The sequence below is a fragment of the Clavelina lepadiformis genome, chromosome 7, assembly GCF_947623445.1.
Source record: "Clavelina lepadiformis chromosome 7, kaClaLepa1.1, whole genome shotgun sequence".
Lineage (NCBI taxonomy): Eukaryota > Metazoa > Chordata > Ascidiacea > Aplousobranchia > Clavelinidae > Clavelina > Clavelina lepadiformis.
Genome location: NC_135246.1, coordinates 2,456,765 through 2,470,981, shown reverse-complemented (window position 1 = coordinate 2,470,981; position 14,217 = coordinate 2,456,765). Strand labels below are relative to the sequence as shown.

General features: G+C 36.4%; 2 protein-coding genes across 3 annotated transcripts; one reads left to right on the top strand and one right to left on the bottom strand.

Annotated features, from left to right (window-relative positions):
• Positions 1-488: 488 nt before the first annotated feature.
• On the bottom strand, positions 489-2,089 carry LOC143465950 (GATA zinc finger domain-containing protein 1-like). Its single transcript, XM_076964489.1, has 2 exons — positions 1,879-2,089; positions 489-1,763 (listed from the first exon to the last, which is right to left on the bottom strand). Exon 2 carries the CDS (start codon positions 1,754-1,756, stop codon positions 1,100-1,102), a length of 657 nt encoding a protein of 218 aa, XP_076820604.1. The 5' UTR covers positions 1,757-1,763; positions 1,879-2,089; the 3' UTR covers positions 489-1,099.
• A 6,166-nt stretch (positions 2,090-8,255) lies between these two features.
• LOC143465500 (uncharacterized) lies at positions 8,256-13,807 on the top strand. Of its 2 annotated transcripts, none has more exons than XM_076963828.1 (8): positions 8,256-9,076; positions 9,558-9,694; positions 10,023-10,112; positions 11,623-11,829; positions 11,918-12,036; positions 12,113-12,287; positions 12,367-12,548; positions 12,711-13,807. In XM_076963828.1, exons 1-8 carry the CDS (start codon positions 8,579-8,581, stop codon positions 13,403-13,405), a joined length of 2,103 nt encoding a protein of 700 aa, XP_076819943.1. In that variant the 5' UTR covers positions 8,256-8,578; the 3' UTR covers positions 13,406-13,807. The 2 variants fall into 2 exon arrangements, with proteins under 2 accessions (XP_076819943.1, XP_076819942.1); XM_076963827.1 differs by having other exon boundaries at positions 8,261-9,076; positions 12,364-12,548.
• Positions 13,808-14,217: the final 410 nt, after the last annotated feature.

Below are 14,217 nucleotides of genomic sequence, written 5' to 3'. Positions count from 1 at the left end.
TGTTTCGTACAATTTTTAGACACTTCAGTTTAACGGCTTTAACCTTATCTGATGCTAGTGATGGTATGTCAACAAATACTAATGAGCAATTATGGTTTCATTCTTCGTTTCACTCTTTAACGCCCGCGCTTGTCATTGTGTTTGCACAACGATTGTCAGTATGGAGAATGTTCCAATACAGAAACAAAAAGTATGTATGCCACAACTATGTACCGGTATGTTTAAAAATATATTGGATGTTTTATTCCTAATTCATGTGGCTCCAACATGCTTACGCTCCTAAACATTTGTTAACCAATCCTCAGCAATTTCTATCACCAAATTCTTCTGGTATGCATGGTTAAACAGATTGTTGCTGGGTCTCTGCTACTCAAACCCTGCCTGCTTGATAAGTATGATAAATACCTAGCAAAATTATTGAAAAAGATATGCTTGATGTGTTACTTGTGCTTTAAAACTCATTGCAATCCAAAGTTTTTCCAATCATATAGTTGTAAACGGGCGTCCATATTAAATCCATCAATGAAATAGTATCAACACTGAAACAAAATCGTGAACGTCGGTATAAGATCAACAACGAATAGAATTGACAATCAATCAGTACACCTGATCTTTTCATGCAATTATTAATGACACAAGCCAATTTTGAAGTTATTGTGATGATATTATTTCATCATTGTAAGCTGTTATACGTCAGCTTATAGGTCAGCTCACAACAAAGAATTAAAATGACTTCTTACACTTAAAATCAACTTAGACTCTATGATTAAATGATACGATAACCCTGTTTTTAACAAATACCAATTGTGAAAATAGTTTTTTAATAAGGATATGGCCCAGATATGCTGAAATTTTGATGAATTCAAAACACAATTTGATGCATAAAAACAGGAAAAGTAACAATTTTGCTAAGAACTTCAAAATACATAACTGAAACATTTCAACATAACAATTACACTTACCAATTTCAAACACAAATAAAGACTGTGTTGAAGTACTTTACACAAACATTTCTAAACCTTTTGTACAAAAATATCATTAAAATGCTTGTAGATAACCAGATGAATTTTCAATTATATTTCCAATGAAAATGTAAAAATCACATATTCACGCTTAAATAATTTTTAGCTTGTTTGCTAGGAAATGTAGGATATAAGCTTTGCAATGGTAGATAGTAGTCAGAAGGCGCATGACAGACAAACTGTACACTTTCCATTGTATGAATAATATCATCGGCTGGCCCGAGGTAGAAAAGTGATGGTTGAAATCCTTCATCATATTTAATCTTTCTTATTGGCAGTAACCAAGTAAATGAAACAAATTTTTCACAAAACTTGTTTGTCATGAAGCAGTTGCATTGAGCGTAATATGTCCTGCTGTCTTCCTCGTCAATCACAGACACAATGTCACCTTGTTGGAAATACATTCCACGATAGAATATTGATTCACTTGTAACATTTGCGTTGCCATTTCGTTCAACCTTTGTCGTTGATTTTGGCTTAAAAATATTTCGTCGGTTTTTCCCTTTTGCAAACACTTTACTCCTAACAGACTTCTGCCGTGTATGAGAAGATTTTGTTAACTTGTTGCCAATTTTTGACTTGTTGTTGCTTCCTGATGAATCTTGTCTGGAGGAAGGTTGTTGAATGAAACATGATTGACAAATATAATCAGCTGATGACAAATCTTTTCTCCAGATTACACTTGACTGGCTTTCACAGTACTTACAAAAGGGTTTACTTCCTCCTAACGGCATTTCCTTCCTGGAAGATAAAACAAAGCAAAATATACTACACCAAATTAAGCAGACCAGGCTATAGGCCTGATATTACTAACAACAACAGATAGATTATATCGGGATTATTAAGGAAAAATTACCCAGAGGGCCAATACCAAGCTGTCAATCACTGCAACTAGCTTTCAGTATGACTTTCCGAGGGCTTTCAGCTTTCAGTATTGACTTTCGCATAAAAAATGCCTATGAAATGATATGTGGTGTCACATATACGCATATAGCTTTAAAAGGAAAAAACATATTGGTATAGCATCAACCATGCAACATTTTATGCATTGCATTGTACACAGAAATTTGTACATTTCTATGCAAAATTATACATAAAAATAAAGCAACATTGATGCAATTCAACAAATTAATGAACACAGTAGATGTGCATATTGGCCTCTGTCATCACTATTTCGGCACATATTCATAGGGATATATTTGGCCTTAGGAAACGAGGCCAATAGCCATTTCTATGTTGATGGTAGTGTAGTAATATCCAGTGACCATGATTGAAAAAAATGGTAGTTTTTGAAAAGAAATTGTTTGTGTAAATACACAGATTTTGGCGTGATGAAGCCTCTAAGCTTTGTCTATTAAACATATTACTGGCAATCAAACAACTCACTTTTTTTGTTTGATTTCTGTAAATGGTGTGAAGGTAAAAAAGTTTGGCATACATGTTGATGAACCTTGTGTGTGCAGGTGCAACATTTTCCACTACAATAATATCACAATCTTTTGTCAAATCTCTTTGTTCATTTCTTGCCATTGATTGTTGACGCAAGTAGGGAGCAAAAAATATGGCAATAGTGCTAACTTTGTGGTAGACTGGTCAAGCAAGGGATACACTAACAAAAATTAACACACAAAAAAATGTCACTCTGAAGGCTTAAAACGTGCAACTTGGTTTAAATTACAGTGGTGCTACGAAGGCCTGACAGTGGGAGATGATAACACGGCCACCTAACTGCTGCAACAACTAGTCCTAAATTAAAATTAACTAATTGTACTTATTGTTAACTAAGTTAATTGTCGGCCCATCATCACAACCATGACGCGACAGTTAATCGAACGACAGCTGATCGAACCGACAGTTGATCGAATCGACTGGGTTAGGGTTAGGATTTATCGTTCGATAAATAGTCGTTCGATCAACTGTCGGTTCGATTAGGGTTAGGATTTATTGTTCTATAAATTGTCGTTCGATCAACTGTCGGTTCGATTAATAGTCGTTCGATAAACTGTTGTAGTACCCATCATAACATACCACACCACCAACTGCAGGAAACGAATTAAACGAACCATTTTTAGGAGTACGAGCGCATTTCTCACTTAACTCCGGAGGTGGCCAGTCGGACGGTACAGTATGGTACCGGTATTTTTGCCAAGCAAAAGTTCGGTGCTTAAGGATGCAGCTTGCGTACGAGTCATAGACAAGCATTTCCAGCTTCATGGCAGCCTGGTAGGACGTGACTTGGCCTCATACTTATACATGGGTAGGCCTAATAGAAAACAGAAAAAATATTGTAGTGTATCCTTTTATCTTAAGAAAGGACATGTTTCTCTCAAAATGGATTGTAAGTTTTTTGTGTATAGGATAGTGCAATCTTCTATAACTGGTGTGTACCGGTATGCGTAAGTGTGCACCATATATCACTGTTTTTGATTTATTTTGTGCATTTGATAGCTACGTTGTGCACCGAATAAAGGTTTTCTTTCCAAACGGGCGTTTCTCAGGCGTGCAATACTGTTTTAACCAAACATTTTCGGGTGTACTCCAGCTGTCCAGCATACTTTCGAGTCTAAATGGTCAATACAGCGAAAAAACTACCGAAATTTCTGCACCGCAATACTGCTCACTGCTTTGGTGCTACTGCACTACTTGAACCAGACAGACTGAGTAGGCCACTAGTCCAAGTCCTTTTTTTAGTGATGTGGCGTCTAGAAAAACAGGTAAATAATTAAATAGATGTCAAATGAAAACACAAAAAATACGAATGAGTTGACATTAAGAGAAAATCTTAATTAAGTACAATTCCGCATTGTTTTCTCATACACTTGTACTGTAATACTATAACACTTTTTATATCACTCTAGGCCAGAAAAACTTTGCAATAAAAACAATTTGCTGGCGTTATTTTTCATTTTATACTTAAACAAATTATCGTTTTGACGTTAGTTTCCCCGCTCGCAAGCGGTCATCTGCATAAATAAAGGCCAGATTATGCATCAAATATAATGACTCAAAACATCAATTTCCGCAAAAAAAACATCAATTTTTTTTTGTTGCAATTTATTTATCCATTGACTTGATGGAATGTATCAAGTAACCTTGACTTTATTATGCTAACAGACAATTTATTTAAAAGAATAAGAAGCACCAACAACTTGGCAATAGTTTTTGTGAAATCTAAAACATGCAGCACGTAAACATAAAAAGCCTAAATTGCTCTAAAAAAGCAAACAAATCTACGGCTATCTATCGAAAACTTCTATTTATTCATAATAAATCCAAAATAATCTGCCGCCATAAAAGTCATTAATTAATGCCAGCAAATACAAATGTAATTAGCAAATATTGGATTTTCGTTTTTTTAATAATCTTATTAAACATAAAGGATGGCTTGGTCTTTAGTCGAAAATTTGACACGACATTTGTCATGTCAGATTTGTTCGGGCATTGTGACGTTGAAGTAGCGCATGACTGAGCGCAAGTGCTCCGCTTAGAAACCTTAGAGATTGCGGTGAAGTTTAAGGAAAACTTACAAATTTCACTTACCTGGCCTTAGCTTCACTTAAGGAAGCAAACAAAGGTTTTTGTCAGGAAACTTACGCCGAGTCATGCGACATCTTTATGTCACAATCCTCGGAGCAATTTTGGCATGACAACGAAAAAAGGAATAAGCGAGCTCTGCTGGCCGGGCATCATGGTATTGCTTAGCGGCGGATTAAAACTGGGTGAGACTCATGCTTAAAATTGAGTCAGGGGCTCCTTAAGAAGAATCGGTCGGTATATCAGCAAAATAGCTTACCAAGTGATTTTATTTTGTGTTTTACGTACTTAAGATATAATCGACAATTTCTCGTCATGTAATTAATGACATTAAAGGTTTCGAAATGCTTTCCGTTTGAATTCGTCACAAAACCTTGGGTCCTACATAAATTTGATCGATCATAGAGTCAGTGGAATGGTTGCAAATACTTTAAGTTATTTCGTCATTATGTTGTGGCGTTTGGATATAATCAAATTAAACAAGTTTTATAATTGGCATTTTAAAAGCGGTTTTTGTGTGTTTCTCTGGCTGGAATTAAGTAAATGTTAAAACAGACGTATTTATCGTGTTAATCTCTTATTCAAACAAGAAATTCTGAACCGACATATTTAACGCAGATTGAAGTGTTTCAAATAGCATTGTTTTCACGGCGTAAAGTTTGAGTGTACTTGAAAACGTTCAGATAACGACAATATGCGACACGTGGTTTTATGGTAGCAGGTATTGTTTTCTAGTATCTTTAATCAAATCGTAGTTTCAAACCAACATGTGACGTAGTTAAGTGTGTCAAGTGGTTTTCTGTATTGAATTCTTTGTGAGAAAAAGGCTTAAAATGGACACATGTACACGTGTGATAGTAAGTTAATTTGGAAGCGCTGATTGGTCAATATTTTAGTATAAAAAGAAATGTTTGGTTTAAATCGCTCTCTTACAAAACGGATCTTGGAAATTCTCTCTTCTCTGAGTTATTTCCCTTGTTCTGTAAAATTGAAGTTATTACTGAATTATTAAGAAAGTGGGATCATGGTGTAAATATTGCTAATTCGATACAACTGATTCGGACAATATAACAACTAAACTTTATGAAGTTGGTGTTGATTTAAGAAGCAAATAAGACAGTAAAAAGCAACGGAGTCAAGATAACTAGCTCGGAGTCAACAGTCAGACTTGGCTTAGGCCAGTCTAGAAAGTAATACACCACCCAAATCCCATAATGTGTAGTCAAGCAAATAACAGATAGGCCTATTTTTTTTTCACAAACTATTTTTGCGGTTCCTTTGCTTGTCATCAGTTCTTTTGCTAAGTTGAAAGTCAGTAAGCTCAGATTTGCAGAATTATCGAAGCCAATTTTTTGCATTCCTACGAATTCAAATCTTTTCTTACTTAGCGCGAGGTTTTATTGATGCTAAATACTACGGTTAAATAATATTTTTAAAACAGTAAACCTGATTCGTCATCAGGTAGTTGGGAACGTAAGCCCGAATGGTAGAAGTTCGTTGTTTAAAACCAGGGACGTATAGAGACAGTTTTTTGATAAGAAACCATTTGTCATTCAAATGACTTACTAAGACTGTTAACGGTCATAGCTCCAGACTTAACGAATTTTTTTGCCGAAGCGTTGTTTTTGGGTGCGGGAAAAATTTTAAAATGGTTTGAATCGTGTTGATGTTTAACATCAGGTTTCAAATATGACAACGTGTTTATGTTTTGAGGTAAAATAACACGCTTTAATTTGGCTATTTGTAATACCATTTTAAGTATGACTAGGAAATTTGCATTAAACGATTTTGTTTAGAACCGAACAATGGTGGTTATGACGTTATCACTTAACCGATCCACGACGGCCCATGAATGATTTGGTGCGAGTGGACGTTTGAATGCGCACAGCATCAAACAGACGAACTCTATTTAGCACCAGAATTAAGTGATTTCTTTTGTTATAATTACGTGCTTTTCAACCCACGGGGCCCCGGGCTGCACCCTAGTCAGCCAACCCCTTAATTTTTCACTGGTAGCCTACTACTTATTGCATCGTGTTTCTTGATAAGGCAAAAAATTCCTGTTTCATTATTTGGTTGTTTACCATTATTCAAATTGTCCCGTTAGTACAAATTTTTCAAGCAGTTAAAACGAAAATACTAACATTGATTTGATCCATAATAAATTGTTACAAGTCACTATTACAATCGCCATAGCACATCTTTTTTGAATCATTCAAAGACGGAGTCTCAGAAACAAGAGATACTTCAGCACTCGTAGACGGTATCGTAAGCTAAGGCGTAACAGGAGCCATGCTGATACCCAAACTACAACCAGGTGGAAAGTGTCAATCGTTCACAAGAAGCAAGTTGCTCGCAAAGACTGCACCAGTCACTATTAGCTTGTATACGTCAGCCACTCTACTGCAATACCAGCTGCTGCTGCTTGCTGGCATGTTCCAGCTACAGTACTACTAGCTGACATGGTACAGTTAATAAGCAGACCATAAGCCAAATACTGCTAGCTGGCAAGTGGCGGTTACCTCTCCTTTTGCTGAAAACAGTGCCAAAAGCCGCTAGGGATAGGGGCTCTATTGTTATTACCATAATTTATCTGGCGCTTTTCAGAGCCATGTTACTGTGTGCAAGTTGGTGCGGTGCCACAGTCACTAGCACTAGCCAACGCGCAGCTTTGTGTTGTGTTTCAGCGATTTGCAAATATGTGCAGCTTTATGCACCATACAGATATATTTTGAAAAAAGCTGCACAGTGCACACGTATAAAAGAAAGCGATAAGAGACTATTTTAGTCTTTTAACGGCCTTAGTCAGCTTTATTCGGTCATTGCTGAGAGACAGTGAAAGATTTATTCGCCCGTTAATTAAGTAGGCCTAGGCCAGTTAAGCTATAAAATTTAACAAAACCAGTAGTGACTTAGCACGGAGCGGGGAAAACCGGTATGAAAAAAAAGCATAAAATGGTTCAAAATTCTCCTTTGTAAGATAAGTAATTCCCGCAGCAAAATCTAGTGCACAATCTCGCATACATTTTGTTAAGTACTGAGGCACCCAAGTCTTTGAAAATTATGTTGGTCATACTTGCCCCGGCTGTGCACTGCGACTCGTGGACCAAGGCTGCCCGGCGTTTGTGCAGGCAAGGTGTGGCAAGTATGATACATTATATTTCGTTTGTGTATTATTTGTGTGAAGTATTACCCAGCAAACTCATCTGTCACGAAGACCACATTACTTTGGCGGTTATTGTTACAATATGAGGGAGGACGATTGATGGTTGATGACTTGTTTTGCTTCTGCTTCGATGATATGATTTCTCATTTCTCCAACGGCTTGACAATGTTGTTAGTTGCTTAATTCTGTCTATACAAATTACTAAATGATTAAGTTCCCATTTTGTTTATTATAAGACACAAAGATTTTCACGTTCGGGCAAAGCTTACTGAATATTACATTGCGCTTAGCAACAAGTGAAATCGAAAATGGTAAAAAGGGAATATTGCACACATTACAACAGTATTTATATGTGGCACACCAGTTCAATCGAGGAAATTATCTGACGTCATTAAGGAGAATTCAAATTTGGTCAACAACTGAATTGCAAGATCCCAAAATAAAATTTCAGCATTTCGAAAACAAATCGTGATTTGTGACATGATCGTCACAGCCCTTAACGATAGAAATCGGGAAAAAATTTTCGTGTTTCCCATATGCTTTTAAAGATATCGGTTTAAAATAGTGATTTTGCAGTATAAATCGGACCAAAATTTAGTGTCTGCTTCTTTTTCGTATTGGAGACATCGATTTTCCCTGATGTGCCATGCTGTTTTAGAAAAAAAGTCTCGGGTGTGCACTTGTCATACTTTACAGTCTGGCTTAATTCGGTAGGGTCTCAAGTTAGAATGTGTTTTTATGTTTTGAAAGTTGCAGTTTTTTTAGTCTCAGAAGTTCTATATTTGTTTTGATATTTTAGTCTATCAGCAGAACTTTTACTTATTTTATTTTTGGGAATGTTCTAAAAGGATTGAACATGGCTGACTGTTTTGAGGTTGATAATAGCGGTGATGGACCTACTACACCTTCTACCAGGCGTAACATCCTTCATAGTTCGTGTGGACCCTCCACTTCTGCAACTCCCAACGATGGCAGTACAAGGGTTAGAGATAAATCTGCACAAAATCCATGGCCGCACTTGAAAAAATTCTGGAAATTTTTAGGGTACAAGGGATCAAATATGTTGGAGTTCCGGTGTTGCTTGTGTCAAAATTCCCTGAAAAAAATATCTGCCAACCGCAAGTCAAACTTCAACTTAAAAAGACACATTTTAAATGTCCATCCAAATAAGGCAAAAGAACACCAAAATTGTATTGATGCTGCATCCAAATTGTCATGTAAGCGGAGAAGTTCTGTGTCCAAGTCTACTTCTGTGGAAAAAAAAGCCAAACCGAAGAAGTTGAATGAGTTTCTTTGCTTAACACAGGAAGTGGAAAAGGATAAGAAGATTTCTCAGGAAACTTACGAGAAAAAGGTTGGTAAATAGTCGTATTAACTGTATCTATGGCCACAGTGAAAGCGTTAAACACGAATGCATGCACTTAACTCATCACTACACAAGCCAAATTGCATCAAGTTTTCTTTTAGACCACCAGATATATATCTAACACCAGTAAATCTCACGTTCGTATTTTTGTCATGCCAAGGTGATATATGTATAATTGAATTATCAAATATGCTACAATTTTAAAACGTTGTATCATATTCGATACAACATTCTGCACCAGTAAATTGTAGCATAAGTCAACTTTATGCAACAGAAAGTTTTCTATGCACGAAACAAATTTTCCAGTAGGGTACATTTACCATGAAATTTGAGTCTATGCATACAAGGTTTCTTGTCGAAAACTTCCATATATAGGATACTTTGCTGTCTGGTTTGCTGAAGCGACTTTAGCACTTTCGCAATATGTTAAACGCTGTGTAGCTGACTTTGCTAAAAAACTCTTTTGTAGGTGATGGCAGTTTTTATTGAAAATATGCTTCCATTAAAAATGGTAGATTCGTCATCATTTCAAGATTTATTGAAAAGCTTTGTCCCTATAAAAAATCCTATTTCAAGGCATTCTTTGACTACATGCATTGAAGAAAAGTAAGTGATATTTTTCAAACTTTTTGTTGAATACAGTGCTTCCTTGACTATTATCCGGTCTAGTTGGAGCAATGTTTTTTTAAATTTGAGTGGTTGAAACCAGCAAACGAAACAGATAATTGAATTGTTATATATTGAAGACATAAACAGTCACGCTGTTTAGTTACAGCTGCAGGAGATGCTGTAGTTTGTGTTATTGTATGATTACGTCACAAATACCAGTTAATCCAGGACGCACTAAGCTTTGTTTGTAGTTTGGGCATTTTACACATCTCCAGATTGACATTTTAGCTAAACATTGGAGTGTAATTTACTTACATATTTGCAGATACAGCAGCAGCAAACAATTATTAAGGGAAATTTTGAATGAAGTGCCATATGTAGCGACAACGGCAGATCTTTGGTCCTGTAGAAACAAGTTAGTATTGTGCGGTAGGTTATATCGTGTGTTGCAATGTAATGGATTTTCTTCAACTTTCACTTTACCAGGCTCTTGCTGTATAACTGCTGGTTGGTACAGCTCGATGAAATATCGACCGGTTGCTGTTAACAACTTGTATTTTAAGATGGTATAAAAAACATAAAAATCATATAAAACATAAAAAGGGGATGAAGAAGGCTCAAAAACGGCGCAGCTTAGAACACCACTGACCTTCATACCCTCCTACCATCTCTGCTTGTCTAATCATACAATAGTTATCAATAATTTTAGCAGTCACCACTTGGGCAAAATTAGTACACGCTTTAGGGGATACAATTACAAATAAATACCAAGCAAAACACGCACATAATGAAAATTCTTTTCAACTCTCGAACATTGTGGTTAATATGGGTATTCTCTTACAATATGTGAAGAAAACAATAAAGCGATTGTGTAGTCTACTTACGTTGAATGTAAGCGTATAAACATAACTTATTTACACATACTATGGTATTAATACCTAAACCTACAGTAAAAGCATGTATACATAAACCAACTATTCTGCATGATTGGTTGTCATTTGTACATCACGTTAAGTGTTAATGTGCATGACGTGGTTGAATTTATTTCTCATCTAGATGGGAAAGTATGTTAGGTTTTTAATTGAAGAGATGTCGTGTGTGCAGACACATCACTTGTCATTGAAGCGTCAATATTTTATTTCTTTATCATGGATATATGCCATTTTGTCAATCACGATCCTGAGGCCTAAATACCAAACATTTGACACAAACATCATCATTTTGAAGTGCTCTCACGAACCTGAGCTTCATTCCCGTGTAAACAACATAAAATTGTTTATTGTTGCGATAGAACTCATTTCAAAGGCAAACTATACAGTTTATGTTTCTTTGTAAAGCCTGCCAGCGCCACTGCCTAGTTATTTCTCCACACTGTTTATGAGGTCTTTACTTCTCACTTTGTTTAATGTTGGTCCCTGGTAGCTTCCCAGTTCTCTCAGAAATCAACAGTAGTTTTTGGTTGGTTTTTATTAAAAGATCTGTGGTTAGTTCACGTTTCTGAAAAAATCTATCTCATGACTTAAAATGTTTGTCAAATGGTTTGTATTTGGTAGTACATCAATTTAAATGTACGTTTATCGAAGATGAAAACTTAAGCATAACCTCCAGTCCAGTATATCGATAAAGTGTTTTATTGCAACATCATTACATGCCGTGTGTTCAGGCAGATGCAATTCACAGGATGAAACGTTATTACACAACAAATTAAAAGCTCGGGCTCAAACGAGCACTTGTCAGCGGTTTTGTATTTCCGCAATTACAATATTTGTCATAAATTACCATCAAACAATCAAATTTGCTCTGTTTGTTGTAAATTATTGTGAATCTGAAAAATGTTGGCAAGCACAATGAAAACCCTTGTATGTGCACCTCATTTTGCACTTAATAGTGATCACAGTTTAAGATCCAACATGTTCTTGTTCTAGGTCGTACATTGGAATGACCTGTCACTGGATTGACAAATGCACCTTTGAAAGAAAATACTCTGTGTTGGCTTGCCGCCAAATTAAAGGACGCCTTACGTATGATACACTTGCCAAGGAAATGGATGCAATTTATTTTGATTACCAAATTGGGAATAAAGTAGTCAAAACAACAACGGACAATGGCTCAAATTTTACAAGATCTTTCAAGTAAGTACTTGAAGTGAGCTTTGCAGGCATGTTGAACAATAATAATCATACAAAATTACATTATAAACGTTACTTCTTTATTCTTTAGAGTTTTTGCTATATCGAACCCTGAACAGGGGAAGAAATCGTACTTCACCAAGGAAGAAGAAGACTATGACGATGATGAAGATTTTGTCAACATGCAAGAGATACTGCCCATTATAGAAGGCAAATACATAGCTAACTAAGATTTTGTTCTTGCAGAAGTAGAAATTTAAGCATGGAGAAAATATTTTATTTTCAGAGGCGCAAGAAAGTGAATGCTATGTGTTACCAAAGCACATTAGATGCGCTGGACACACGTTAAACCTTGTCGGCACGGTAGATACAGAAAATGTTTTCTGTCAACCAGGTGCTTTCAAAAGCATTTATAAAAATGCCTTCGAAAAAGCTGAGGAACTGTGGAACAGCCAGTCAAGGCAAGTTTTAAAGCACTGGAACATAAGACATGTTCTTGCGTAATTACTTAACTATTACATAAGCTATATTGTTTAGTAGCACCAAAGCAGCGGCCTTAATAAAGGATGAAATTGGTGGTTTACTGGAAGTGCCAAACGTAACTAGCTGGAAATCGGTTTTGGGTAGTGTCGAAAAACTTCTTGAAATATTTCGCGACAGGAATCACCTAAACGGACTGAATCGTGTGTGCAGCAGTTTAAAAATTTCTCGTATTGATACCGGTAATTTCTGCAGTTATGCTTGATCTTTTAGATGCTTTTGAAATTAATTTTTTGATTTTAACGATTTGATGCCACAGTTTATTGTTGATAGCAATAGCAAATTAGCAACCTATACTTGTACTAACCTTACATAATTGCCAAACATTGCCTAAATTTTTTCAGATGACATAAATTTCTTCCAAGAGTACTATCGAGTAATGAAACCGCTTAGCCAAGTACTTGACATCATTCAATGCGCAAGCAAAGCCTACTTGGGAGTTTTGTTGCCCAGTTTAGCGATGACTCTAAAGCACCTGAAAGATCTGCGTGAGAGTGGATCAATTGAGGTTTGCATGGAACTACTTGACGCAGTGATCCGAGGCATTCAAACAAGATTTTCAGCCCAGTTTGAGGACATTGACTGCATCTTAGCGTCTGCGACACACCCTCAGTTTAAATTGGCGTGGTTGTCCTGCCTGGAAGGATTTAATTATAATGTTGAACTAATGGAAAGAAAAGCGAAGTATGGCATCATTTCTTTCCTGGAAGCGAAGTCTACCTACCATTGCAGCAGTGTTAATGATGATTTATCGGACAATTTCTTTGCCGCATTGTATGCAGATGACGGAGAGGAATCCATCGCAATGATTGTGCAAAACTACCTACAAGCGGGCCCAGTACCCAAACAAACCATTTCTGCAGAAGACTTTCCAAATGAGCAGTTTGCCGATTTATTTATAAAGCTTAACACCGCCATACCATCCACTGCAGCTATTGGTGGGATGTTGTCTTTGGGAAAAGACGTTCTGCAGTCCCAAGGTTTAGGCTTAAGCGACAAGCATTTTGAAATGTTTGTTTTTCTAAAAGAATTTCATTAATTTGTTTTTAACTGCGAACTAACAGCGATCTCGTGACCTTGCTTAATTTATTTTCGTCACTGAGTAAGTTGCGATATTTCGCGAACGCGACAGTTGATGATCATTACAAGCGACAAGGATGCAGGTACATTATTATCAAACTCTAGTCGCTTGTCTTTAAATCAAACTGCAGTTCCAAAATGTTTAAGCATAGACAACTACTGGAGGAAAATTTGATGTTAAATGTCACGACGTTTCATGGTGAAATGCAACAGGGTATATGTTATCCCAACGGTGTAGCACTGTAGCTACAACATAGCTATGTTTTGCAGTTGTCTAAACCGCAAGTTGGTTTGTTGGAAACTACACATTTCATTTGGCACTTTTTATATGGCAAGGTTTAAACATAAATACCGTATAAAACAGTTTGGTTTGATACTTTTGTTTATTATCATTATAGTAACAGCCTGACAGTGACAGGACCAGACTGCAGAGTTTGGCATAGGTAATTAATAAGCGCACTCAATAGCGACACTTCTAAAACATACAGGTTCGAATGGTACGAGTGGTTCCATCCAGTGTTTCCAGTGGAACCATTTGGTTCAAGTCTTCAAATATTACAAAATGTTTCACAGGTTCAACCTTCAGGTTGGACAAATGTATTCTTTGCATTAATCCTGTTAAACATACTTCCATGATCTCTGCGTCAAGACCTGTTGTAACTTCGGCTTAATTTGGTGTTAATTCTCGGTTCACATATCCAAGAAAATGGTATTGATAGTTTGATACGGTATTAGGGAGCTCCACAGCAGTGTGGCAATGAAATATTACCC